Source organism: Pan troglodytes, chromosome 7, assembly GCF_028858775.2.
Source record: "Pan troglodytes isolate AG18354 chromosome 7, NHGRI_mPanTro3-v2.0_pri, whole genome shotgun sequence".
Lineage (NCBI taxonomy): Eukaryota > Metazoa > Chordata > Mammalia > Primates > Hominidae > Pan > Pan troglodytes.
In genome coordinates this window covers 154,155,451-154,182,420 of record NC_072405.2, presented here as the reverse complement: position 1 = coordinate 154,182,420, position 26,970 = coordinate 154,155,451, and the positions used below count along the sequence as shown (strand labels likewise).

General features: G+C 63.1%; 1 protein-coding gene and 1 non-coding gene across 7 annotated transcripts; both read left to right on the top strand.

Moving 5' to 3' along the window:
* Positions 1 to 13: 13 nt before the first annotated feature.
* On the top strand, positions 14 to 26,970 carry SCRIB (scribble planar cell polarity protein). 6 transcript variants are annotated; one of them, XM_054657564.1, is made up of 37 exons: positions 14 to 583; positions 1,683 to 1,800; positions 1,905 to 1,983; positions 2,075 to 2,164; positions 2,275 to 2,331; positions 2,427 to 2,490; positions 2,697 to 2,771; positions 2,840 to 2,984; positions 3,416 to 3,534; positions 4,455 to 4,654; positions 4,728 to 4,894; positions 4,984 to 5,114; positions 5,202 to 5,327; positions 6,085 to 6,249; positions 6,776 to 7,201; positions 8,192 to 8,254; positions 8,794 to 8,883; positions 9,322 to 9,399; positions 10,370 to 10,693; positions 10,791 to 10,871; positions 11,007 to 11,279; positions 11,691 to 11,801; positions 11,907 to 12,200; positions 12,276 to 12,464; positions 22,334 to 22,444; positions 22,531 to 22,587; positions 22,752 to 22,826; positions 23,934 to 23,996; positions 24,813 to 24,920; positions 25,029 to 25,188; positions 25,261 to 25,411; positions 25,491 to 25,676; positions 25,763 to 25,905; positions 25,983 to 26,020; positions 26,156 to 26,230; positions 26,455 to 26,506; positions 26,587 to 26,970. In XM_054657564.1, the coding sequence occupies exons 1-37, from the start codon at positions 425 to 427 to the stop codon at positions 26,730 to 26,732; spliced, it is 4,989 nt and encodes a 1,662-aa protein (XP_054513539.1). In that variant the 5' UTR covers positions 14 to 424; the 3' UTR covers positions 26,733 to 26,970. The 6 variants fall into 6 exon arrangements, with proteins under 6 accessions (XP_054513539.1, XP_054513542.1, XP_054513540.1 ...); XM_054657565.2 differs by having other exon boundaries at positions 21 to 583; positions 10,791 to 10,850; XM_054657567.1 differs by lacking the exon at positions 26,156 to 26,230.
* Positions 2,759 to 2,843, top strand: MIR937 (microRNA mir-937). Its single transcript, NR_036013.1, has one exon. It is a non-coding gene; the product is annotated as a microRNA mir-937 (primary transcript).

Here is a 26,970-nt window from a genome sequence, read left to right as displayed (position 1 = left end):
AGGCGGCGAGGGCCGGACTCGGCTTCCCGACGGGCTGCGCGGCGGCCGGGTGGGTGTCGGCGGGGCAGTCCGGCGGGCAGCGGCGGTTCCGGTGCGGCACAGCGGGCGGACGAGCGGGCGGGACGAGCTGAGCAGGACCAAGCGGGATGCGGAGCCGCCGCCGCCGCCGCTCCCCGCGCTTCCTAAGAGTCTGAGACCCGCCGGGCCGCGCCCCCTGCCCAGGCCCGCAGTCCGAGCGTTCCGCGCGTTCCGAGCGCGGGCCGGGCCCAGCGCCGGCCGCGGCCGCGTCCCCGTCCAGTCTCGGGCGGCCCGCCCCCTGCCTGCGCCCCCTCCCCATGCGCGGCGCCCATGCGGACTGAGCCCCGCCCCCCGGCCCCGAGCCCGCCGAGCGCCGCCGCCGGAGCCCGCGCCGCCCACCCGCACCATGCTCAAGTGCATCCCGCTGTGGCGCTGCAACCGGCACGTGGAGTCGGTGGACAAGCGGCACTGTTCGCTGCAGGCCGTGCCGGAGGAGATCTACCGCTACAGCCGCAGCCTGGAGGAGCTGCTGCTCGACGCCAACCAGCTGCGCGAGCTGCCCAAGGTGAGCGGCCGCCCGCACCTGCAGCCCAAAGGCGCGCCCCCAGCCCTTGATTCCTCCGGCGGCAGAATCTGCCCGGGCGAGCCACCGCAGCCTCCAGCCGGCCCTTCTGGTTTGCACTGGCCAGGTCCCCACCCCAGCCAGCCCCACCCTTCTCTCCCAGCCGCCCTGGCTGGCGCAGGTGGCAGCGGTCATCAGGTGCTTGCCTGGGGATAGCGATTGTCACCGAGCCTGGAGGCGGAGCCTCAGAGTGAAACCCGTGGGGATTCAGGGAGGTGGATGGGGTTAGGGTGGAACTTGGATTCAGGTGGCTGATGAGTACTAGCTTCTTGGGCCGCTCTGGAGGTGGGGTCCCGACCTCCTCTCCTTTTTTGCTGGGTGCAGGGGTGAGTGGGGGAGCCCTTTGGATGTACTCTTTGCTCTCGGATCTGTTCGCTGTCCCCCTTTCTTTGCCCTTGCTTCTCGTGGTCAGGTGCTCTCCTAAGGCTGCTACAAGAAAGGAGGCTGGAGAAAGCAGATTAAAAAGTATCTCTTTTCTGGAGATGCGGTGCTGGGTGATTAGTACCTAGGGGTTGGGTGTCCCAAAGAATGTGACCCTGTTCTGGCCGTGGCAGTGACAGCTCGGTCCTCTGTGGCCACCTGCAGGCCTCGCGCATAGCACTGTGCCTGTGGTACTGTGTTATTGTGGGGAGCGTTTACTGAGTTCTTGCTGCAGAACCAGGCCAGGCTTGTTGTCGGGATGCAGTAGCAGAGGCCAGTGTGGGCCCCTGGAGGGTGGCAGAAGTGGTTCAGGGGCTGGGTGGGCCCTGAGGTAAGACACAGAGCAGAGAATTGGGGCTTTGTCTGGTCGCCAGCAGGTGTCTTCTCAGAGTGGAGGCTGGTGTGAAGAGTAGAGGGAGGCAGCCACAGTGGGCGTGTGCACCGTGTGTTTCTTTCCTTTTTTTGCCACAAATGGGGTGTCGTGGTTAGACCCCAGGACCCGGTGTGACCTGGAGCAGACAGAGGCCTAGGGACCCTTGACTTGTGACACTCACGTGTCCAGGAGCTCTTCTCTGCTCTGGAGTGGTCTCTGCCACAGAGTCCGTGTCCTCCCTGCCCACAGCCTTTTTTCCGGCTGCTGAACTTGCGCAAGCTGGGCCTGAGCGACAACGAGATCCAGCGGTTGCCTCCCGAGGTGGCCAACTTCATGCAGCTGGTGGAGCTGGACGTGTCCCGGAACGGTGGGGAGCCTGGGCAGGGGCTGGGTGGGGTCTGGGGAGTGTCCGCTGGGGCTGCAGACGTCCTGCAGGCCATGGCATCTGTCCTCTGTGACCCTCTGTGACAGATATCCCTGAGATCCCGGAGAGCATCAAGTTCTGCAAGGCTCTGGAGATCGCGGACTTCAGTGGGAACCCCCTCTCCAGGTGGGTGGCAGCCTGTGGTGGGGTCGGTAGGGGCTATGGGTCCCACAGCCCTGGACTGGTCATCCGAGGGCCTCTGCTTCCTCCCATCCAGGCTCCCTGATGGCTTCACTCAGCTGCGCAGCCTGGCTCACCTGGCCCTGAATGATGTGTCTCTGCAGGCACTGCCCGGGGACGTGGGCAAGTGAGTGCCTTCTCAGGTGGAGCTAGGGTGGGGTGGGGGACTTGGATTGGCCCTGCCCCTGCCGCCACTGCTTTCCTTCCTCTTGCCCCAGCGCCTGGTCTCTCTTTCAGCCTCGCCAACCTGGTGACCCTGGAGCTCCGGGAGAACCTGCTCAAGTCCCTGCCAGCGTGAGTGTGACAGGCATTCTCCTAACAGCCAGGGGAGGGCCACAGCCCAGGGACCAGGGCTGCGTGGCCACACCTCCACCCTGCTTCCTCTGCAGGTCCCTGTCATTTCTGGTCAAGCTGGAACAGCTGGATCTGGGAGGCAACGATCTGGAAGTGCTGGTGCGTGGAGGCCTGACAGGGCAGAGACCGGAGGGCGGGCCACGGAAGCAAGGGCAAAGAAGGGGACAGCGAGCAGATCCGACAGCAAGGGGCACCTCGGGAGGGCAGGCGGGTGGGAGCTGGGTGTGGGGGCGTATAGTCTCTTGAGCACGGTGCAGCAGGAGGCTTTGTCTCATAGTCACTATTCTCTCTGTTCCTTCTTGCAGCCAGACACTCTGGGGGCTCTGCCCAATCTTCGGGAGCTGTGGCTTGACCGGAACCAGCTGTCAGCACTGCCCCCGGTGAGTCAGGGTGGGGCTGGCCCCCTGCTTCGTGCCCATCCGCGCTCTGACTCTCTGCCCGCCTGCAGGAGCTCGGGAACCTGCGGCGCCTGGTGTGCCTGGACGTGTCGGAAAACCGGCTGGAGGAGCTGCCTGCTGAGCTCGGCGGGCTGGTGCTGCTCACTGACCTGCTGCTGTCCCAGAACCTGCTGCGGAGGCTGCCCGATGGCATCGGTTAGTGTGCCTGGGGGTGCCTGGGTGGGGCACACAGAGCCTGGCCCTGGGAGGAGCGTGGGGCGTCGGGGCTGTGTGTGGTGTGGAACACGGGAGGATCCTGAGTGTGCCCAGGCTCTGGGAGCTGTCCCTGGGGAGGGGAGGTGGGACCCTGGGGCAGCCCAGAAGGCTGAGGAGGCAGTTGGTGGTGCTGGAGGGGGCGGTGGAGTCTGTGAGGGCGGAAGGGTGGCAGTGCCACTGGGGCCTGGTGTTTTCTCGAAGGAGGTTGGGTCAGGCTTGTGGGGGCAAGGTAGGTAGGGTCCTCCCGAAGTACGGCGGCGGCAAGAGGGGCTGGGGGCCTTGCTATCTGCCTTGAGGGCGCTTCTGGCCAGGTGGGTAAGGCATGTCTGGGGACCATGCTCAGCCTTGTCCCCCTGTTTCCCCGACGCCAGGTCAGCTGAAGCAGCTATCCATCCTAAAGGTAGACCAGAATCGGCTGTGCGAGGTGACTGAGGCCATCGGGGACTGTGAGAACCTCTCTGAGCTGATCCTCACGGAGAACCTGCTGATGGTAGGGTCTGGCTCGGGAGGCAGAAAGGATGGGGCCGTCGGGGGTGCAGAACAAGGACAGGGCATCAGCCTGTGTGTGCTGCTGGGGGGTGCTGGTGGCAGCCTGACGTGGAGCCACTCAGGAAGGGCTCTTCTCTTGTCAGAGGGGGAGCATGCTGGCCGGAGGTGAGGCGGGGCAGTGAGGCCAGGGCAGGGGCCTTTGCCGTTTACCGTGAAGAATCTAGGTCTCGTGTTTATCGGTGTATGTTGTAACACTGGGGAGTGGTTACAGAAGAGGCAGGAATGGGAACTTACTTGTCTGTAGGGAAGACAGATGGAGAGCAGGCTGCTCCCCAGGGGCGTCTGCCTGCCCCTCACAAAGCAGGGCAAGCTGAGGCCCCAGGCCACGGTTCGGGACGGTGGTGTTGCTATCCCCATACCCAGGCTGGGAAACAGGAGCTAGCCGTGGGGAGGGTGTTCATGGGAGTTTCCATGGGGGTTCCTCACTGGGGAGATGGAGAAAGGGACTCTGGGGTTCAGGGCCCTGGGAAGGGGCTGGCCCTGAGCAGGCAGGCTGGAACTGGGGGCCTGGGGAGCCCTAGGGATGACAGGGCAGACCAGTGGGGCACCAGACAGGCTCACAGGGCGCAGCCTCGCAGGTCAGTCCAGGGCACCCATGGGAGAGGGTCAGGGATGACCTGGTGGGGTGTTTTGGTGGTGGGGACTGAAGGCTGAGGGCAGTGGGCAGAGCTTGGGGAGCAGAGGGCACGAAGTGGGGTGGAGACAGCTTCTGTGGTCAGGTCCTTGTCCCGGTCTCCCGGGGCTGTGAGGGACCCTGGCTGGAGCTGGCCTGGGGTGTCTGTGCCCTCCTGCCAGGGGCTGTCATCTCCTTCCCACCCCCAGCAAGCCCCTAGCGTCCTCTGACCTCCTCTTCTTGGCCAGGCCCTGCCCCGCTCCCTGGGAAAGCTGACTAAGCTGACCAACCTCAACGTGGACCGGAACCACCTCGAGGCACTGCCGCCCGAGATCGGGGGCTGTGTGGCACTCAGCGTCCTCTCCTTGAGGGACAACCGCCTGGCCGTTCTGCCACCAGAGCTGGCCCACACGGCAGAGCTGCACGTGCTGGACGTGGCGGGGAACCGGTGAGTGCCAGCCTTGCCCCGCGGGCCTAACCGTGGCCCCGACGCCTGCTGACTGTGCCCGCCCGGCCCGCAGCCTGCAGAGTCTGCCGTTCGCGCTCACCCACCTCAATCTCAAGGCCCTGTGGCTGGCAGAGAACCAGGCGCAGCCCATGCTCCGGTTCCAGACGGAGGATGATGCCCGGACCGGCGAGAAGGTGCTCACCTGCTACTTGCTGCCCCAGCAGCCCCCACCCAGCCTCGGTAGGTTGTTGGCAACTGGTGCTTAGCGCGGGGTGGCTCTCAGGAAGGGCTTGGGGACTAGCCTGGGTCCTGACGCTCACCTGCTGCAGAGGATGCTGGGCAGCAGGGGAGCCTCTCGGAGACCTGGAGCGATGCCCCGCCGAGCCGCGTCAGCGTCATCCAGTTCCTGGAGGCCCCCATAGGTGATGAGGACGCTGAGGAAGCTGCAGCTGAGAAGCGGGTATGAGGGTGGGGATCTAGGGGGCGAACCTCTGCCTGACCCCTGCCCTGTGGCTGCTGCTCATCCTTGTCCCTACCCCTACCACAGGGCCTACAGCGCCGGGCCACACCTCACCCCAGCGAGCTCAAGGTGATGAAGAGGAGCATCGAGGGGCGGCGGAGCGATGCCTGCCCTTGCCAGCCAGACTCTGGGTCGCCCTTGTCTGCGGAGGAGGTGGGCATGGAGCCATGGCAACCTGGCGGGCCACTGCCCCGGGAGCTGTGGTGGTCCGGTCCATCCTGGGAGTGGGGCTGTGAGGGCCAGGGCAGCACAGAGAAGGAGCAGGAGATGAGGCTGGTGACAGGGTTCAGGGACATGGAGCTGCAGGGCCAGCTGGGTGAAGGGTGCCAGGGTGGACGTGCGGGTCGTGCAGGGCAGGTCTGTGGGGCTGGAGTATGGGGAGAACCAGTGGTGGGTGTGCCTGGGAGCACAGGGAATGGGGTTTGGTTGTGGGGTAGGGTCTCTGGTGGAACTGCCGTGGGTGTCATCGGCACCTGGGAAGGGGTTTGGGACTGAGAGCAGGCCTGACTGTTCTCACTCAGAGCTGTGACATGCGTGCTGTGGGTTTTTGGGTGCAGCAGAACCAGTGATCTGGGCTGGGGTTAGGGTGTGTGGGGTCGTGCATGGGAGGGGAGGAGGTTCATATCACGCTGGGATTTTCCTGGGAACTTGTGTGGTCCTTGTTTGTTTTAGGAAAGGCTTTCCTTGGGGCTGGGCTGTGGAACCATGGCTTTGTCCACCCTAGGCTTTGGAGGCGTGTGGCTTCCTTGCAGGCTGGGACAGGGAGCAGCTGCGAGGGTGTGAGCCTGTTAACGGTGCCTGGTCGGGGCAGTGGGAAGCTCAGGGAAGGCCTGCCACGTGGGGGGCATCCCAGGTGGCCAGCCTGTGAGTCGGGAGCTCCGTCGAAGCCTGACCCCACTTCCCGCCGCAGGAGAAGCGGCTGAGTGCCGAGTCTGGCCTGAGTGAAGACTCTCGCCCATCTGCCAGCACAGTCTCTGAGGCTGAGCCCGAGGGCCCATCGGCTGAGGCACAGGGTGGGAGCCAGCAGGAAGCCACGACTGCTGGCGGGGAGGACACCGAAGAGGACTACCAGGAGGTGTGGATTGGCAGGAAGGAGGCAGGAGGCTGCGCCTGCTGGGTGGGGGCTGCCTCCCCTGCAGGGCCTCAGCTGGGATCGGTTTTGGTGCAGGCAGTGGCTGGACCCTGCTGATGCTTCGGGGAGCTGCCCTGTACAGAGTGGCTGCGGGTGGTGCAGGGCCGTGCTGCTGGGGGTGCCCTGGAGAGCTGCCTCCCTAGGCGGGGTGAAGGTCTCCCCTGACGGCTGGGCTCACAGAGCCCACCCCCACCCTGGACTCTCTTCTGACCCCCTGTGGGCTCCCCGGTGTGAGGCCTTGGCGCACCCCTTCGTTTCCACCTGGGGCGCTGCGTGTCTCCAGGATGAGCCCCTGGCCTTCAGCTTTTCTCAGGGCTGAGACACGCGCCCCTCACTGGGCAGTTAGTGCTGAGTCTTTGTGTGGCAGGGAGGCTTTCGGAGCCCGTCTGTGGCCACACTGTTTAGTAGGGTCTTCCTGTGGAAGCACAGCCACAGAGCTGGGACCACCCTCACCCTTTTGTCCGCACAGCCCACGGTGCATTTCGCAGAGGACGCACTGCTGCCCGGGGATGACAGGGAGATCGAGGAGGGGCAGCCCGAGGCCCCCTGGACCCTGCCAGGCGGGAGGCAGCGGCTCATCCGCAAGGACACGCCTCACTACAAAAAGCACTTCAAGATCTCCAAGCTGCCCCAGCCCGAGGCCGTTGTGGCTCTGCTGCAGGGCATGCAGCCTGATGGGGAGGGCCCTGTGGCTCCCGGGGGCTGGCACAATGGCCCCCACGCACCCTGGGCTCCTCAGGCCCAGAAGGAGGAGGAGGAGGAGGAGGAGGAAGAGGGTAGTCCTCGGGAGGAGGAGGAAGAGGAGGAGGAGGAGGAAAACAGGGCTGAAGAGGAAGAGGCCAGCACTGAGGAGGAGGACAAGGAGGGGGCCGTGGTTTCTGCGCCCTCTGTCAAGGTTGGTGTCAGCCTCACCCCTGCCTGACCCAGATTCCCCTGGCCCTCTTGGGCACCCAGGGCTGCGGCAGGAGCAGGGCCGAGGCCTGACCCGCTGGCCCCTGGCCACCTGGAGAAGGTGGTGGACACGTGTGCTCCACAGTCGGCATCGCGGCCACTCTCACCAGACCCCAGGCCTGCCCTGGCATTGGTCTCAGTCCATGCTTGGACCCTAGGCCTGCCCTGGCGTTGGTCTCAGTCCATGCTTGGACCCCAGGCCTGCCCTGGCGTTGGTCTCAGTCCATGCTTGGACCCCAGGCCTGCCCTGGCGTTGGTCTCAGTGCCAGAGGCAGCTCTGCTGGCCAGTATTTGCCTGACCTGCTGGCGGGCACGGAGTTGACAGAAGTCAAGCATGGCTGCCCACTCTTTGTGGGTCTCCAGGGCCTGTCTGCACGTGTCGTGGTCCCAGGGTAGGGTCTGTTCCTCTCCCAAGATCACTGGGCTCTCCTGGGATCCTCTCTGTGTTGGGCACTGCAGGCCCGAGGCCCTGACGGCTCTTTGCCTTGTCGGGCCCTCCTGAGGTGCCACACAGGCCTTCGGGGCACCAGTGTGTCCCTCCCTGGCCCTCAAGTCTCCTCTCCATGGGTCACAAAGGGTCTCACCTGCTCTCTGGGCAAACTCAGATTCCAGGGGGAGTCCCCGGGTCTCACTATCCCTGCCCTTGATGACACTCCGACCCTGAGTGTGGGCCAGTGGCATGATAGCTGAGGGGGCCCGGAGGGGCCACAGCAGGGACAGCCGGGTGGGACTCTGCTCAGCTCTGGAGCCCCGCTTGTCCCCAGGTGTGTGGTGTGACTCACGCCTCCAGGATGGAGGCGCCCGTGCCAGGGCAGTCAAGGGAGCTTGCTGTGGTCTCCTCTGTCCTTTCTGCTCGTGGCGGGGGCTGGGTGAGGCGGCGGTGGTGGTCTTGGCGGTGGCTAACCTGCATGCCTCACTGGTCCTGTCCTAACAGGGGGTGTCGTTTGACCAGGCCAATAACCTGCTGATAGAGCCTGCTCGCATTGAGGAGGAAGAGGTCTGTACTGCTCGCTCTGCACTCTGGCCGGGCCGCTGCTGGCCTTGCTTCCCGGGCTGTGGGCTCACGCCTCTCCCCGCCCCTGTTGCTTGAGTGCAGATCCCTCCCAAAAGAGCTCTCAGATCCAGCTGGGCTCCAGGATCAGGACACCTCCTGCCTGGGGCAGCCCGTCTTGGCAGGGGTGAGCGGAGAGGCTGGTCCAGCTCCAATCAGCCGCCTGTGGTGCTCTGAGCCTTACCTGCCTGCAGAGGCAGGGCAGTCCTCACTCAAGGGTGGCAGGGGGGCCTCGGGCCGCCATCACCCAGAGGTGGGCAAGCCCCAGCCCACCACGCTCTGCAGAGCAGTGCCCTCCTGCTGGGGTCTCGGGGCTTCTCCAGCTGGCGTCTGGGCTGGCCCTGGCTGGTGAGTGGCATGAGGCCCCATTCAGCTGCCCAGGGAAGAGCCAGAAATGGCGTCTGCGTGCTGGTGGGTTCTCCTGCAGAGAGCACAGGCAGCCCCACTGCGGCCCTTCCTAGACACCCTGTCTGTTCTGTTTCCAGCTGACCCTCACCATCCTGCGGCAGACTGGGGGCCTGGGCATCAGCATTGCGGGTGGCAAGGGCTCCACACCCTATAAGGGGGACGACGAGGTGAGCACTGCCTAGGAGGGCCTTTCCGCTGCCACTGGCCTGCCCCACCACAGTTCACACTGATGGCACACAGGCCCCTTGCCCGAGAACACTCACACGCTCTGGGGACACGGGCTGGGCCCGAGGCACCAACTGTTATGGGATCCCGAAGTCCAAGAGCAACCTGAGGGTGCCTGGGTCTGTCTTCCCTTCGCAGCCCTCCTTCTCTCACCAGCTGCCTGTGCACCAGGCCTGGGGCCACGAGCCCTTTCTCGGGGCTGACCTGCTCCTTCTAACCCCCTGGCACTCAGGATCCCACAGTGGCTAGAGCTTAGTCCTCCTGCTGGCCAGGGCTAGGGGCTGCTGGGAGTGGGTCTTCCCCTCCTGGGTCTTCTGCAGAAGGAGCAGGAATGCGGGCCCGTCTCCCTGGCCCCTGCCAAGCTCGTGTCTGTGCCCTAGGGCATATTCATCTCTCGGGTGTCCGAGGAAGGCCCTGCGGCCCGGGCTGGAGTCCGTGTGGGTGACAAGCTCCTGGAGGTGAGTCGGCAACCTCTCCACCCCGAGTGGCAGCTGTGCCGTCTGGAGGTACATGGTCCCTGGTATTAGGGTGCTTGGCTGCCTTCTCCCGGCCTCCCCAAGAGTTCCAAGCACAGGACACCCAGACTTCCGGGTGAAGCCACGGAACCTGTAAACCCCAGGAGAGAATCACCTGGGCAAGAGCCACCTGGGCTTTCCGTTGTCACCCTGGCTCCCATCCAGCGCCCTGATTGCTCATCTTTGTTCTGTGGGTACAGGTGTGTTTTTCTACCAGTGGGTAGAGCAGCAGCTGCACCTGGCACAGTGGCCTCTCCAGGAGGGGCTGCTCCTGGGCTGACCGAGAGGGGTCAGGCTACTGGCAGGTCTGGTGGGGTTTGGACCCTGTACGGGAGCCCTGGAGCCCCCACCTGGACACCTAGCTGTTCAGCCGGGGCACGGGCATCCGGGGGCTCTGAAGAGGCATGTACCCTTCTTGTAGGGACACACTGAGGGCAGGTGAGGGCCCTGAAGCCCAGCCAGGAGGCGTCTGCCCAGGGCTCATATGCTGCGCCTGCTGCTCAGCTCTCCTGACCTTTGCGTGGGAACTGCTGTTCCTGGGTGTTGGGGTGGGGGTGTGGGTCAGTAACCCAGCGACCTTAGGTGTGTGTTGGGCTGCGCAGATGGGCCGGAGGTATCCAGGAGCGGGGCCGTGTGTGGCCTGGCCGTGGGGGCATCTGCTTGCCTCCCGTGGCCAGTGTGTGTCCTGGCCCTAGGGCTTCCCACACCGGGTTTCAGAGGACCTGGTAGGGGAGGGGTCGGTGCCCACGAGGAACCTTGTGGCTAAAGGTCTAGGGTGATGTCAGCGCCTGGGGCCTTTCCCCTCGCCCTGTGCCTCAGTCTCCCCATCCTGGAGGGAGCCTGTGGAGCCCCCAGCACGTGGCTGTCCGTGGCCGCACTGGGTCCTGACACGCACGTGGTCTCTGGCCCGCAGGTGAATGGTGTGGCTCTGCAGGGCGCCGAGCACCACGAGGCCGTGGAGGCGCTCCGGGGGGCCGGCACTGCCGTGCAGATGCGAGTGTGGCGGGAGCGCATGGTGGAGCCTGAGAACGCGGTCACCATCACGCCTCTGCGGCCTGAGGATGATTACAGGCCCCGAGAGCGGCGGGGAGGGGGGCTGCGCCTGCCCCTGCTCCCGCCTGAGAGCCCCGGGCCCCTCCGTCAGCGCCACGTGGCCTGCCTGGCACGCAGCGAGAGGGGGCTGGGCTTCAGCATTGCTGGTGGGAAAGGCTCCACACCCTACAGGGCTGGTGATGCGGTGAGGCTGGGGCCCAGGGCCGGGGAGGGCTGCTCTAGAGCTGACAGCCGCACTCCAGCCTCACCGGCAGCCCTGCCTGCTTCACCCTCCCCTGCAGGGCATCTTCGTCTCCCGCATTGCCGAGGGCGGTGCTGCTCACCGCGCGGGCACACTGCAGGTTGGCGACCGCGTCCTCTCTGTGAGTGGGGATGGGGCCCCGCCCCACCCACCCATGCCCCCTGCCCCGCCCCACCCACCCATGCCCCCTGCCCTGCCCCGCGCCCTCTGTCGTCTCCTGCCCTTGGGCCTCCCTGATTCGGGCGCGCTCTCACAGATTAATGGAGTGGACGTGACTGAGGCCAGGCATGACCACGCCGTCTCCCTGCTGACCGCTGCCTCCCCCACCATCGCCCTGCTGTTGGAGCGGGAGGCTGGGGGCCCTCTTCCTCCCAGCCCTCTGCCACATTCCTCACCCCCCACCGCTGCCGTTGCCACCACCAGCACCACCACCACCAGCATAACCACTGCCACCCCCGGGGAGCCTGGGTTGCCGAGCCTGGCCCCCAGCCTGCTGGCCGCCGCGTTGGAAGGGCCATACCCAGTGGAGGTGAGACACAAGCCCCCACCCAGGCACCCACCCAGCTTCAGCCGTGGGCACTGGCCTTCCCAGGACCTGCTCTCTTATGGCCTTGCAGCCCACTCCAGGTGGGAAGCCGGCCTGCTCGCCCTTTCCCCTGCAGCCCCTTGAGGCTGGGGCTCTGCCCCACAGCCAGACTCCTCAGTATGGTCCCCTTTACACAGTCTCCTGGCTGGCCACATGGCCACAGTCAGCAAGGATATTGTCCTCACGCTGCGTGCCTGCCTGGGCAGCAGAACACTGGTGGCGCAGAAATCCCCGTGGGCATTAGGGCAGCCCCCGCCCGCCATCCCCAAGGACCGGGACGGACTCTTGGGAGCCCTCCCACACCCTTTCCCTGTCCTGACCGAGGCCTGTCCTTGTCCCGCCCTAAATCCCCAGGAGATCCGTCTGCCAAGAGCTGGGGGCCCTCTGGGGCTTAGCATTGTCGGAGGCTCCGACCATTCCAGCCACCCGTTTGGTGTCCAGGAGCCTGGTGTGTTCATCTCCAAGGTAGGGCGGCCCTTCCAGGCGGTTCTGTGAGAGGCGTACCCATCCCAGGTACCAGCGCAGGTCAGCGCGGCCTCAGCCACCAGCTGCCACCCTCCTCCCTGACAGGTGCTCCCGCGGGGCCTGGCCGCTCGCAGCGGCCTGCGGGTTGGGGACCGCATCCTGGCAGTGAACGGGCAAGACGTGCGGGATGCCACGCACCAAGAAGCAGTCAGTGCCCTGCTCCGGCCCTGCCTGGAGCTGTCGCTGCTGGTGCGGAGGGACCCGGCACCCCCGGGCCTACGGGAACTGTGCATCCAGAAGGCACCTGGGGAGAGGCTGGGCATCAGCATCCGCGGGGGTGCCAGGGGCCACGCTGGCAACCCCCGCGACCCCACAGACGAGGGCATTTTCATCTCCAAGGTGAGCCCCCCCCACCCCAGCCCGCCCTGGGCCCCACCCCCCAACAGGTCTCTCCCATACCACGTCTCCCCACAGGTGAGCCCCACGGGGGCAGCCGGGCGCGACGGTCGGCTGCGTGTGGGTTTGCGGCTGTTGGAGGTGAACCAGCAGAGCCTGCTGGGCCTGACGCACGGCGAGGCGGTGCAGCTGCTCCGCAGTGTGGGCGACACCCTCACCGTGCTGGTCTGTGACGGCTTCGAGGCCAGCACCGCCGCAGCCCTGGAGGTTAGCGATCCCGCCCCGGGGACCGGGCCTCCCTCTGGCCCAGCCCAAGGTGTTGTGAGCCGCTGACACCTCTCGGGGCAGGCGACGGGCCCTCTGCCTCTGGGTCTGGGAGGTGCTCTGCGGCTCTGCATCAGCCGTGCGGGCTGGGGAGCTGTGGGCGGAGGGTCCTGCCTTCCCTTTCTGCTGAGCTCCGGCTCATCGAGCTGTCCAGAGGCCCAGTCCAAGTAGGACGAGGCACGTGAACGGATGGCGGGAGGGGCGTGTGTTTGGGACGCACTACGTGGTCTGGTCCTAAAAGAAGCTGAGCACTGGCGACTCCTGCGGAGTCCCATCAGGCTGCTAAGGGATGGCTCCAAGCCCTGCCCAAAGCCCACCAGCCAGGCAGACGCCTTGGGACGCTGAGGGTCCCCGCTCCTGTGCCTAGTGGCACCTTGCTCCTCTCAGCCCATCCCTGGGCCGTGACTCCAGGGAGCCCCTCTGGTGACCCCTCAACAGAGAACTCCCTACCCAAGATCTCCTGCCCAACTGCTGGTCCGTCCCTTCCTGGACTCCAGAGCAGAAGCCCAGACGGGGAGTTGGGATGCGAGGTGGGGCCCCAGGAGTCCTCCCCACCAGCACGGCCTGGATCCTGGACAAGCCTGGCCTGTCTCAGGGGACTCCCATCTCCCTTCCGTCTTCTTCTCCATGCCATCCCAGGGGCCCTGCAGCAGGCCTCAGCAGTTTCCAGGGGTTCTTCACTGGCGCCAGGGCGTGCAGGCTGGCTTCCCACTGGAGTGGGCTGCAGGGCCACAAGAGGGTGGGTCCCGGGAGGGCCAGCGCCCACGGCTGAAGCTGGGTGGATGCCTGGTCCTTCACCTGGAGGGGCCATCTGCTCCTCCCAGAGGGTGTCCCTGCTGGTCACACAGGTCCACAGGGGGCAGGTGGCTGTCACCACTCCCCACCGGCACACACATGGCTTCCTCTCTGTAACAGCCTCTGGGATGGGGCGGCCCCTCACATTGGTTCTGTCCTGCAAGGGATCTTTGGGATGGTGGCTTTCTGCCAGGCTGACAGTCACAGAGTGTCCTGGCCCACAGCCAACGTGGGGGCCCCTTGGCGGGAAGTGGGTCTGCATTCGTTGTTTTTGCTCCACAGCTGGATGTTGAGCTTGGGGTTGGCCCCGGGCTGGCCCTCACCCACCTCCCCTCCTGTCCTTGAGGGAGTCCTGGTGGTTTCTGGGGAAGGATTTATCTGAGGACTCGAGCCCTGGACCATCTGGTTCTCAGAGAGGGCCTTGCCTTTTATTATTTTAAATGTGTATCTAAACACGTTTCATTCGATATATTTACTCGTGAAGTTTTTATTAGAGAGGGAGCGAGCTCCCTCAGGGAAGAGCTAGGTATGCAGAAGGCAGGGCTAGTGCCATGTCTGCAGCCGGCGTGCCGCGCTGCTGTCGGCCACAGGTTGTCCTTGCATCTGGCCGGGTCCCCCACGAGCCTGCCGTGACATGTCGGTATAGGAGGGGCAGGGGTCTCAGACCTCACACTCTGGCCAGCCACGGACAGAGCCACCTCCACACCCTCCCTGGTGTTGGGGGCAGATACCATTTCTGCCGCGTCGGGCAAGCCAGGGGTCCCAAGCAGTGGGGCTGAGAGCTGCCATCCAGCTCCCCTTCCCCGTCACCGCTACCTCTTTCCCATGTCCTTCCGTCTTTCCGGGGGCTCGCTGTCCGCCCCAGCACTGCCCTTGCCCGCCGTTGTCACCCTGGCTTCCGTCCAGCACCCTGGCTGCTCATCTTTGTTCTGTGGGTGCAGGTGTGTTTTTCTGCAGCGGTTGCTTATCTTTTCCTTTAAAAAAATGGGATCTTTTGAGTTACAAAAATCTAAGTTTTCAAATTAAGTCTTCTGAGTCCTTTATGACTTCTGGATTCTGGTTTTTTCCTTGGGAAGATCTTCCCTTACTGCAAGATTACAAAAACATTGTCATGTTTTCTTCTAGTATTTCTGGAAGTTTAAACAACACATAGCTCCGTGGTCCACCTGGAATTGCTTTGACGAGGTCTCGCTTGTCGCCTAGGCTGGAGTGTGGTGACACAATCACAGCTCACTGCAGCCTCCACCTCCCGCGCTCAAGCCATGTCCCCATGCCCAGCCCTGGAATTGCTTTGCAAGTAACTGGATGCATAGCTGTCCCCACAGTATTGACTGAATAGTCTGTTGCTTCCCCAGTGATTTGGGGGAAATGTGGCCTCATTGTGTTCAGTTCCTGTAGGCTCCAAGCCCTGTTTCTGGACTTGGTCCCAGTGAGTTGTGAGCTACTTCTGGGCCAATGCCACGCATTTAAGTCTCTCACTTTGTAGCAGGTTTCATGCCTAATCCTAATGGGCAAAGTCACCCACTCCTTTTTCTTGTCTTGAAAAGTTTCTATTGTCATGTGTTTTCTCTTACGAATGAACCTGCCAAGTTCTGTGCAGAAACCGACTGGAATTCTGGGATTTCACATACGTGTATGTATGTACATATTTTGAGAAAGGGTCTCGCTCTGTCACCCAGGCTGGAGTAGTGGCACAGTCGCTGCACGCCGCAGGCTCAACCTGCCGGGCTCAAGCGGAAAGGGTCTCGCTCTGTCACCCAGTTTGGAGTAGTGGCACAGTCGCTGCACGTCGCAGGCTCAACCTGCCGGGCTCAAGCGGAAAGGGTCTCGCTCTGTCACCCAGGCTGGAGTAGTGGCACAGTCGCTGCACGCCGCAGGCTCAACCTGCCGGGCTCAAGCGGAAAGGGTCTCGCTCTGTCACCCAGGCTGGAGTAGTGGCACAGTCGCTGCACGCCGCAGGCTCAACCTGCCGGGCTCAAGCGATCCTCCCACCTCAGCCTCCCAAGTAGCTGGGACTACAGCTGTGCCACCACACCTGGCTCATTGTTTTAAAGTTTTCTGTAGAAACGGGGTTTTGTCATGTTGCCTAGGCTGGTCTTCAGCTCCTGGGCTCAAGTGATCTGCCTGCCTTGACCTCCCAAAGTGCTAGCCTTCCAGGCGTGAGCCCTGCGCCCAGCCTTGGGGTTATCTTATGTCGAGTTTTTCTCTAGGGTGTCCCCGGTGGCTCTTGCTTTCCTAGTAATTCTTATAAATCCTCACCTGGATTTGTAAATCTGCTTCACCCCCTGGCAGAAGCCTGGCCGCCCTTCCCCCTTCGGGCCTCTCCCTTGTCCCCTCCCGCAGAGCCCCTGGTCCTGTGGAGGTGGGCTTGTCTTGTACTCAGCTCTGAGGGACTTTCATCTTGTACTGTGACGTTTGCTGTAGATTCTCTTACAACATTTTTTAAATGGAGGGGGGGCTGTTTCTATTTATAACCTGTAAGAATTGTTATCTGAAGCGGGTGTTGAGTTTTCTGAAGTCCTCTTATCTGCTAAGTAGGGTTGGTTCAGCCCATGGAGGTTTCATCAGCGGGCTTGGGGCTTGAGAGAGAGGAGCTGGGGTCTCACACATCAGGAGTCCACGCCATGTCTGGCTTCCTGGCTTCTCACAGAAAGCTCAGAGGACGTGGCACAGCCAGGCTGGTGCTCCCACAGGACCATCTGTGTTTCTGACTCCAGAGCATGGGTGGAGGGGGGGGGCTTCAATTCATGACCCTTCCCCATTTTTCTGAAACTCAGGCCACTGGACTCATCTGTGTTTGTCTACCTGGCCCTGTGGGCATCGGTTTGCCCACTGGGTTCTGTAACTTTCTTCTCACTGTGCGAGCCCATCTTGGCATTGGCTCAGGAGCTGCCTGCATGTCCCTAGCACTCTGGAGCAGTGGCCCGTGTCCGTGTGTCAGAGCCTACGTCTCCTGCTTTCTACGGCCCATGTCTGTCTGTCAGAGCCTACGTCTCCTGCTTTCTACGGCCCACGTCTGTCTGTCAGAGCTTACGTCTCCTGCTTTCTACGGCCCATGTCTGTCTGTCAGAGCCTACGTCTCCTGCTTTCTACGGCCCATGTCTGTCTGTCAGAGCTTACGTCTCCTGCTTTCTACGGCCCATGTCTGTCTGTCAGAGCCTACGTCTCCTGCTTTCTACGGCCCATGTCTGTCTGTCAGAGCCTACGTCTCCTTCTTTCTACGGCCCATGTCTGTCTGTCAGAGCTTACGTCTCCTGCTTTCTACGGCCCATGTCTGTGTGTCAGAGCCTACGTCTCCTGCTTTCTACGGCCCATGTCTGTCTGTCAGAGCCTACGTCTCCTTCTTTCTACGGCCCATGTCTGTCTGTCAGAGCTTACGTCTCCTGCTTTCTACGGCCCATGTCTGTGTGTCAGAGCCTACGTCTCCTGCTTTCTACGGCCCATGTCTGTCTGTCAGAGCCTAAGTCTCCTGCTTTCTAGGACTGGTGCATTTTTAGGGGTCATGCACAGTCCATCTAAGCCTGGCCCTCACTTGCTGTCGGGCCTTGACTTTACTCCTCAGTCTCCTCGTCTGTACAATGGGTCACCCGCAGTGCCTGCTTCTCGGGGTCGAGAGGATTGATTCAGTAACGACCTGCCTCGCCATGGTCGGCGCCGACCCCTGCGCAAACCTAGGTGGGTGTGCGCTGTCTGAGAGACTCGCCCGCTACCCCGCGTGTTTGGCATGAGGACGCAAGTCCTCTCCCACTGGGCCCCTCCTCTGCGGCCACCTCCCCCTCGGCCCTGCTGTCCGCATCCTCTTCCTCCTGGTCACGCTGACCAGGGTCCTGTGTGTTGATGGGCTTGTCAGAGCCAGCTTCTGACTGCTGGTCAGGACCACCTCTCCCTTGTCATCATCACCATTAAAAATTAAACTTCAGAAGAGACTGCCCTTTCTTTTGGCATTTCCTCGATTTACGCTCTCAGGAAGAATCCTTCAGTCTTTCCCTCTGCATCTCTGGCTGTTAACTTTTCTGTAGATATGTCTGTAAAGAAGAGATCACTAGCTCTGTTTCTGTCCTGATGTGAGCTCCTGCAGGAAAGACCTAGGAAGATGAAATGCTTGGTTCTTCCATTTGTTAGTTTTTAGAATAACAGGCTGGGGCCCTGGAATCTTCCAAAGGTGGTTCCTGAGGTGTCTTTCTGTTTTTAGGGTTTTCGTGAACTTGAGTCTTTATTTTCCTGATGGGTTTCAACACAGCGTTCCCTTGATGTCCCTTGATCAGGCAGCAAGACCCCGCATCCCTGTGGCATGACCCCATCATTCCCCAGCTGCTTTGACGGGGCATTCTTTGTACTTCCTGCCCCGGCCCTGGATTCCAACATTTTTGTGTGGGACCTGGCCCCTCTCGGTGGGAGCTGGGTGTAGGGTTCCTAGCCGTGGACCTGGCCCCTCTCGGAGCTGGGTGTAGGGCTCCTAGCCGTGGGACCTGGCCCCTCTCGGTGGGAGCTGGGTGTAGGGCTCCTAGCCATGGGACCTGGCCCCTCTCGGTGGGAGCTGGGTGTAGGGCTCCTAGCCGTGGACCTGGCCCCTCTCGGTGGGAGCTGGGTGTAGGGCTCCTAGCTGTGGGACCTGGCCCCTGTCGGTGGGAGCTGGGTGTAGGGCTCCTAGCCGTGGGACCTGGCCCCTCTCGGTGGGAGCTGGGTGTAGGGCTCCTAGCCGTGGGACCTGGCCCCTCTCGGTGGGAGCTGGGTGTAGGGCTCCTAGCCGTGGACCTGGCCCCTCTCGGAGCTGGGTGTAGGGCTCCTAGCCGTGGGACCTGGCCCCTCTCGGTGGGAGCTGGGTGTAGGGCTCCTAGCCGTGGACCTGGCCCCTCTCGGAGCTGGGTGTAGGGCTCCTAGCCGTGGGACCTGGCCCCTCTCGGTGGGACCTGGGGGTAGGGCTCCTAGCCGTGGGACCTGGCCCCTCTCGGTGGGAGCTGGGTGTAGGGCTCCTAGCCGTGGGACCTGGCCCCTGTCGGTGGGAGCTGGGTGTAGGGCTCCTAGCCGTGGGACCTGGCCCCTCTCGGTGGGAGCTGGGTGTAGGGCTCCTAGCCGTGGGACCTGGCCCCTCTCGGTGGGAGCTGGGTGTAGGGCTCCTAGCCGTGGACCTGGCCCCTCTCGGAGCTGGGTGTAGGGCTCCTAGCCGTGGGACCTGGCCCCTCTCGGTGGGAGCTGGGTGTAGGGCTCCTAGCCGTGGGACCTGGCCCCTCTCGGTGGGAGCTGGGTGTAGGGCTCCTAGCCGTGGACCTGGCCCCTCTCGGAGCTGGGTGTAGGGCTCCTAGCCGTGGGACCTGGCCCCTCTCGGTGGGAGCTGGGTGTAGGGCTCCTAGCCGTGGACCTGGCCCCTCTCGGAGCTGGGTGTAGGGCTCCTAGCCGTGGGACCTGGCCCCTCTCGGTGGGACCTGGGGGTAGGGCTCCTAGCCGTGGGACCTGGCCCCTCTCGGTGGGAGCTGGGTGTAGGGCTCCTAGCCGTGGGACCTGGCCCCTCTCGGTGGGAGCTGGGTGTAGGGCTCCTAGCCGTGGGACCTGGCCCCTCTCGGTGGGAGCTGGGGGTAGGGCTCCTAGCCGTGGGACCTGGCCCCTCTCGGTGGGAGCTGGGTGTAGGGCTCCTAGCCGTGGGACCTGGCCCCTCTCGGTGGGAGCTGGGGGTAGGGCTCCTAGCCGTGGGACCTGGCCCCTCTCAGTGGGAGCTGGGGGTAGGGCTCCTATAACCCTGGGCCAGGCGTGCTCAGGACTCAGGCACTGCCTTTGCTGCTCTGTGGCCTCTGCAGCAGATGGAGGCTGAGAGGTGGATGTTTTCAGAAAGAGAAAAAGTCCTGAGTTTGTCCTGTTACATTTAACTCATTTAAGATTGCAGGGTTTTTACTAACTTCTGTAATTTTATACTTTTTCTCATAAAATCTTTCCTTAATTCCTTAATTTCAAAATTAACTGAGTGTGGTGGCACATGGCCTGTAGTCGCAGGTACTCAGGAGGCTGAAACAGGAGGATCGCTCGAGCCCAGGAATTTGAGTCCAGCCTGAGCAAGACAGACTCTAAAAAACAGAAACAGTGACACCAGTGGTACGACTGAGAGCAGGAGCGTGGAGAGGGGCCGAGTTCCGGCGGCTGCTTCCTGAGGGTTCACCCTGCCTGGGACGTACAGTCCACATCCTGTGTTCTCAGCCACTTGAGATCATTCTGTGGTTTTGCTACCAAGCTGATAACACAGTCGGGCTGACTCATTTTAGCTTTTAGGGTAACTTTTTAAAAATCTGTTTTTTGTTTTTTTTTGAGACGGAGTCTCACTCTGTTTCCCAAGCTGGAGTGCAGTGGCACGATCTCGGCTCATTGCAACCTCCACCTCCCGGGTTCAAGCGATTCTCCTGCCTCAGCCTCCCGAGCAGCTGGGATTACAGGCGTCTGCCACCAAAAAAATCTGTTTCTTAATTGTGTAAATCTTCACGTGGTTCCAAAGTTGAAGTTATATAGAATCACTTCAGAAGACCGGCCTCCATCTCTCTGCTCCGAGACTACCATCTTTATTAGTTTTGGTTTATTCTGCCATTTGTTTCTCTTTGAAAAATGTAAGCACATACATAAATGAATTTTAAACTTAAGAGAAAAGTTGCAAAAACAGGACAAAGAACCTCTGACACTCAGCCCTATTCATGGCTCACCCACTGCGCCGGGGTCGTGCTCCGTCGTGGAAGGGCGCGGCCCGGTTCCTGTGGGGCTTGGCCACCGCATCCCTCTAGTCTCCTTTGGTCGGAGCGTGCCTCTGTCTTTGCTGATTCCTCTGACCTTGACGCTTCTGCTGGGCGTAGGCCCTGCCTGCAGTGATTGCCCACACGCTGGGTCTGATGTCCTCACAGGCTTCAGCGTGTGCATCTTGGCCGGGATTATCATGGAGCTACCACGTGTCTCTGTGCCTACCACCAGGGCTCACTGGTGATGCTCTGAACCGTGGGGTCAGCCAGGTTTCCCCCCGCAGTTACTCCTGCCCCTTGAAATCAGCAAGTGTGGAAGGTGCTTTGAGAGCATATAACAGGCTGTTTCTCATCCAGCTTCGCCTGAGAGCCTCAGCACCTTGATGGTTCTGAGCGGGCCCCAAGGTGGTTGGTGACATTCCTGACCCACCACTCCCATACTCATCAGGCAGCTTCCTGCCACCGAGCCTTCCCTTCTCCCAGTTGATGTGTGTCTGCTTCCCTGTTCACGTGAGCTCACAAGGGAGTCCATTTCATTAACAAGTGAGCTTCCATTTTATTTCCTGGGCGACAGCCTTTTACCATCGTAATTTATTTTGATGTTCAAATTGTCCCAGCCTTGGCCCACGGAAGGGGCTTGAGGACCTGAGGCATTCTGACACGACCTCCCCTCTCTCAGCAGCCCCTCACCTTCTGCCTCCAGGATGTGCTGGGCTTCTCTCCATACCCTGCCCAGCCCTGGAGTCGCCCCTTTCTCTCAGGAGCGCTGGATCCTTTTAGTGGAGAGTGACATTTAGAAGCTGTGGTCTGGCCCTGGACCCAGCGTTCTTGGGGTGTCATCTCAGGACCTCCTGGGGGCCAGAGCTGGAGGGTATGCCGGTCATTCCCAGGGTTATTCTTGGAACAGTAGGAGAGGGTGAGCTCCTAGTGGCTGTCGGAGTCAGCACCCAGGTCTGCCTTTTCTGTGTTTGAACAGCTCTCTCTGACATGAGAGGCCGGGCTGCCTGGGACCTTGCTTCCCACTCTGCCAGGCCCCCTGCCTCTCTTGGACCTGCCCAGTGGCTTTTTGACTTGTTATTTCAGAAACTGAGAAGACAGGCACCTTGTTTGTTGTTTGTCCCGGTAGTTCTGTGAGTCTGAAAGAGACGTAGCTAAGTCTCCCTGTGTAACTGTGCTTTTACGACACTCGCGTTTCTAGTCTTTGCTTTCTGTGTTTAGCTGCTTCCTTGTTGAGCGCTTACAGTTGATGACTGTATCATCGTTGTAAACAGCATCTTCTGTGGTGACGGCATCTGTCTGCCTGCTCGACAGCTCTGAACTCACACCCTTTCTCCCCCGGCCTGAGCAGCCCCTCCCTGTGCCTCCCGTGTGTTTGCCTGGCATCTCTTTGCCTGCCCCTTACTTACCATTTTAGCTGTGTTTTTAACCAACAGTACAGGGCTGGGTTTGTCCTTGAGGCCACACTGAGAGCTCCTCGATTTCGCAGGGACCCCGTCTGTGATGAGGGCGGTGAGCAATGCCTCTGTCCACTGTGCTGCCTCTGCTGCTTCTGGCTGCTGCTGGGGGTGGAGGTTTGAAGCAGTCCCGTTGCCCCCCGCGGGCTTGGAAGTCAGCTCTTCCCATGGTTCCGTCTGCCCGTGTTAACCCCAGGCTCAGGATTCAAGTACATCTTGTGCCCAACCAGAAGCCCCTGCCTGTCCTGGCCCTGTCTCCTCACCCCCCTCTGCCCTGCCTGAGCTATCTGAGTGCCTTTCCTTTCTAGACTCCCCCTCCGCCCTGCCAGTCTCTGGCTTGGGACAGGTGATTGAGCTCTGGGGAGTGCAGAGCTGGCCGGGCCTCCTGCATGGTGTCCCTTGTTTCAGAATCCCTGCCCAGCACTCATGCCGGGGTCTGGAGCCAGCCTTTCCACCCGAGGGGGCCGTTCTGCCCCATCAGTTCCAGTGCCTGCTACTCACGCCCCTCTTTCCCCCATCTTGGTGGCTGTCAGCTCTTCCTGGGGGTGACTTTACACAGTCAGCAAAGTGGCAGGCATCATGCTACTTCACAGTCTCGCCTAGTGCAGACGTGACCACGTCCACGGCAGCCCTGTGAGCTGTGATGGGGACCAGCCGGGGACAGTGCTGCAGCGTCCTGGGGGGCCCAGCAGAGTGCCCTCCAAGGCTGCCCCAGCCACGCGGTCAGCCCTGCCCAGGGACACGGCTCCTGGGTTCACCGTTGCTGACTATTCTGGGCTGGGGCCCCAGCCTGCCCCAGAGGTGGGACCCCGGGTTGCAGTCCCCCCTTCTTAGCCCACACCCCTCTTCTCAGGTATCCCCAGGTGTCATTGCCAACCCCTTTGCGGCAGGCATCGGCCACCGAAACAGCCTGGAGAGCATCTCTTCCATCGACCGGGAGCTGAGCCCTGAGGGCCCAGGCAAGGTCAGAGGTGCCTGCAGCCGGCAGCCCCAGGGCCAGGGAGCCCGAGGCCGGTGGTGCCTGACAGGTCTGCTCTGCTCTGCTCACAGGAGAAGGAGCTGCCTGGACAGACCCTGCACTGGGGGCCCGAGGCCACAGAAGCCGCAGTGAGTGTGGTTGCCCCACTCCCTCACATCAGGGCACTGGAGCGGGGTGCACATTGCCTGTGGGGTGCTGGGTAGTAATCCCCAGGACCCCCTCTCCTGCCCTGTGCTGGCCGGGTGCTGCCACGGAGCTACCCCTGCTAATGCTGTGTTCACTCTGCCCCCAGGGTCGGGGTCTGCAGCCCCTGAAGCTGGACTACCGCGCCCTGGCTGCCGTGCCCAGCGCTGGCAGCGTGCAGAGGGTGAGTGCCCAGTGTGCAGTGCCCCCCACCTCCGTCCTGTTGTCCTGTTCATCGGCCACCCCAGGACAAACGCCAGGGCCATCCGGGAGGGAACCTTTGGGCGGGGGCTGGGGTGGGAGGAGGCCACGTCTGACCTGCAGGCTACCCCAGCCTGGCACATGCTTATCACCCTCATTCTCAACCCAAGCCATGTTGGTGCTGCCCCACCCACACACCCTGAGCTGCGGATGGGTGACACAGGCCGAGGCATCCCTCTAGTGGCGGTGCAAGAGCTTCACCTGCTGCTGCTGGGGCTGCCCAGCCCCAGAGGGTGCGAGCTGGAGGCGGAGGCTCCTGGGGGATTGGGCAGGCACATGTCACCAAGGGGAGGACAGGCTGGAGCAGCTGGAGGGGCGGGTGCTGGGGACAGGCAGGAGGATGTGCAGGCCCATCCCTCCCCTTAGAGATACAAATAACCCTCCCAGAGGGTGCGCCCCACCAGCCCCACCGAACGTGAGTGCTGAGGGGTGGGCTCCGCAGGAACGTGAGTGCTGAGGGGTGGCTCCGGCAGACCCTTGCCCAAGCGGTGGGGTGGTGGTGAGGGGCCAGGCAGGGCCTGGGTCTGAGGCAGCACATTCGGGGGCTCTTGGGTACTGACCCTGCCTCCTCTGGCCATGGGCAGCGCTAAGAGGGAGGCTTCCAGGAGGCCCTTCATCCTCATGAACAACAGCACAGCCATGGGGGCAGCAGTCAGGGCGCCACTGAGCCCTGAGGGCTGCACACCACAAGTAGGGGCTCCCCACCATCACCTCTGTCCCTGGCCCCTCCCCTGAGCCCTCCCTGCTCTCTTCTCCGGCTGTCCTGTCTGCTCCCATCTCTCCTGCAAAGCTCCAGCCAGCACACTGCCATGGAGACAGCAGCTGCCCAGCCCAGGCCCCCGCATCCTGTGGGAACGGGGACGAGCCCCTCCGTGCTGACCGAGTGTCTGGGGCATCCCCTGGGCTATAGTCAGGTTGGGGAACTGAAGAGCTGCTGTGGCTTTTAGGCAAGCCCCAGGGCCCCCAGTCCCTCCTGGTCGGGGGCCACAGCCCTGCCCAGCCTCACCCCACCCACTGCCTACTCCTCCAGGTACTGTCTGGAGCAGCTGGAGGGAAGATGGCTGAATGTCCCTGCTTCCCTAGCGGCCAGCAGGTGAGTGTCCCAAGTTAACGGGTGCGCCCCATGGTGGGTGGAGGGCAGGGCAGATGGCCGCTGTGCACAGGGCCCCTCCTCCAGGGATGGGGGGTCAGGGGCCAGCGTGGGGTGCTGTTGACTCTGGTTTTCCCTCTGCTACCATGGGGCCTCCTGTGTGAGGAAGGCCAGGGACGCTTTCCTGGCCAGAGCTGCCTGGCGATGGGGTGGGGGGCCTGAGTGTGCTGTTCCTGGAGGGGCTCAAGCTCCTGAGACCCTGGTCAGTGTCTCGGGCCCAACACCTCCCAGGGCCCACCTTATCCCTGCCTGCCTTTTGTCTGGGGGTCCTTGCCCCCCCACTGTTGGCACCTCCCAACACACTGCCACGTGGGGGTGGAGGTGGCAGCCCCCATGAGACCCAGCCCCAGCTCAGCCCCTCACAGGCAAGATGTCAGCCCCACCCAGGTTGGTCGGTCTCTCTCTCTCTGTCTCTCCCACCCCCCTCTCTACCCCCGTCCCTTGCCTGAAACCCCTGATCCTGCTCTCCTCTGCCTCCGCCGCCCCCACCTGCCTTTTTTAGACAAAACCAGGGGTGATCCAGCCATTGGCTCAGGCCTGGCCAAGGGGCTCCCCAGCCCCCAGGGCCAGAGGTTGTCCCCACTCCGTGAGTGCTCTGTCCCGTGGGTGGGGGTGGCAGAGCCTCCTTCCCCAGCAGGATGGTGGGTGGGGATCAAAGGCAGGCGGGGGGACAGGCGGGGGGACAGCTGGTGGTGAGTTGCACACAGCTGCAGCCCCGACAGCTGCCCCAGCATAGCTCACGAGAGCCCCACCCCCCAGCCGCCCTCCCCGCCTTCCCCGGATGAGCTGCCCGCCAATGTGAAGCAGGCCTACAGGGCCTTCGCGGCCGTGCCCACTTCTCACCCGCCTGAGGATGCCCCTGCCCAGGTGTGTGGGGGCAGCACGCCTCCCTGCTGCGCGTGGTTGGGGTGGGTGCCCGGGGGCCCCAGTATCTCGGAGGAACGCCGGCCAAACCTCAAGGTCCGCTCCCCCCAGCCCCCCACGCCTGGGCCTGCAGCCTCCCCGGAGCAGCTGTCCTTCCGGGAGCGGCAGAAGTACTTTGAGCTGGAGGTGCGCGTGCCCCAGGCCGAGGGCCCCCCTAAGCGCGTGTCCCTGGTGGGTGCTGACGACCTGCGGAAGATGCAGGAGGAGGAAGGTGAGGGGCACGGAAGTGGGGTGGGGGTTGGGTCTCGGCTGGCCTGGCCTGACCCACCCTGCCCTCCGGCAGCCAGAAAACTACAGCAGAAGAGAGCGCAGATGCTGCGGGAGGCGGCAGAGGCTGGGGCCGAAGCGAGGCTCGCCCTGGACGGGGAGACGCTGGGTGAGGAGGAACAGGAGGATGAGCAGCCACCCTGGGCCAGCCCGAGCCCCACCTCAAGGTGAGCACCCGCCCACCAGACACCCCCTACTCACCCCACGTGCCCCTGCCCCCCACAGCACGTCCTGTCCCTTCCCCAGGCAGAGCCCAGCGTCCCCCCCACCCCCGGGAGGCGGCGCCCCGGTGCGGACGGCCAAAGCTGAACGGCGCCACCAGGAGCGGCTGCGCGTGCAGAGTCCGGAGCCACCGGCACCCGAGCGTGCCCTGTCCCCTGCCGAGCGCCGGGCCCTGGAGGCCGAGAAGCGTGCGCTGTGGAGGGCAGCCAGGTGAGCCCCTGCGTGGGGTCCCCGCCCCGCCCTGCTGCCTGTCCCTGCTCCTGCCCCAAGTCACCCCTGCTCGCTGTTCTCTGCAGGATGAAGTCATTGGAACAGGACGCTCTCCGAGCACAGATGGTCCTCAGCAGGTCCCAGGAAGGCCGGGGCACGCGGGGGCCCCTGGAGCGACTGGCCGAGGCCCCTTCCCCTGCGCCCACCCCGTCGCCCACCCCTGTGGAAGGTCTGTGGGTCAGGGCAGGTCGGGGGGGTCAGCCTGCCGCATGGGCTGCTTCCAATGCCCGCTTCTTGTCCCCCCAGACCTCGGCCCCCAGACCAGCACCTCCCCGGGACGCCTGGTGAGGAGCCGGTGGCTATGCCTTCCCTTCACCCCCGAGGCATGGGGGTGGGGTCTGGCCTGCCCCCACCCCCGTGGCCCTCACCCCCCCCCTTCCTCTCACTCTCTGCCTCTCCCCTCACGCTGTCCTTTCAAGCCCTTGTCTGGAAAGAAGTTTGACTACAGGGCCTTTGCGGCCCTGCCTTCTTCCAGACCTGTCTATGACATCCAGGTACCTGGCCTCCAGGCCTCTGCATGCCTGCCACCCTGTCCGTGCCTGCCACCGCCTCTATCCGCTCCCGCAGGGCCTCCCCGCGCTCTGCCGTGGCCCTGCCTCTTCACCCCCCTCCCCCTTCAGCCGGGCTCTGTGGGCCTCAGGGCTGGGAGCCCACCCGTCCACGTGGGTGGTTTGGGGCAGGGCTGGCACCGGCCTGACCAACACTCTCCCCATCACAGTCACCGGACTTTGCTGAGGAGTTGAGGTCCCTGGAACCATCTCCCAGCCCTGGTGAGTTGGGGCCGGGCTGGGGTGAGCTCCCAGGAGCCCAGCTGCCCTCAGCTCACTGCCCACCTGTCCCTGCCCTCCAGGCCCGCAGGAGGAGGATGGAGAAGTGGCTCTGGTGCTTCTGGGCAGGCCCTCACCCGGCGCTGTGGGCCCTGAAGATGTGGCACTGTGCAGCAGCCGCCGCCCCGTAAGGCCTGGGCGCCGTGGCCTGGGCCCTGTGCCCTCCTAGAGGAGCAGGCACCTCCCCCAGACTTGGGGTGGGGGCCCTGCCAGCTCCAGCACCACCCTTGCCCCAAGTCTTTTAACCTGGGTGTTAGCATTTTAAAGAGACCCCACAGGAGTTCTGGCCTGTGACTAACTAACTGCCCCACCCCAGCCGAGACCTCGGCGAGACTGTAACTAGTGATGTTTGTACAACCAAAGACTCTATTTTGTGGTTTAAGGAGAATAAAGTTGACTACATTTTA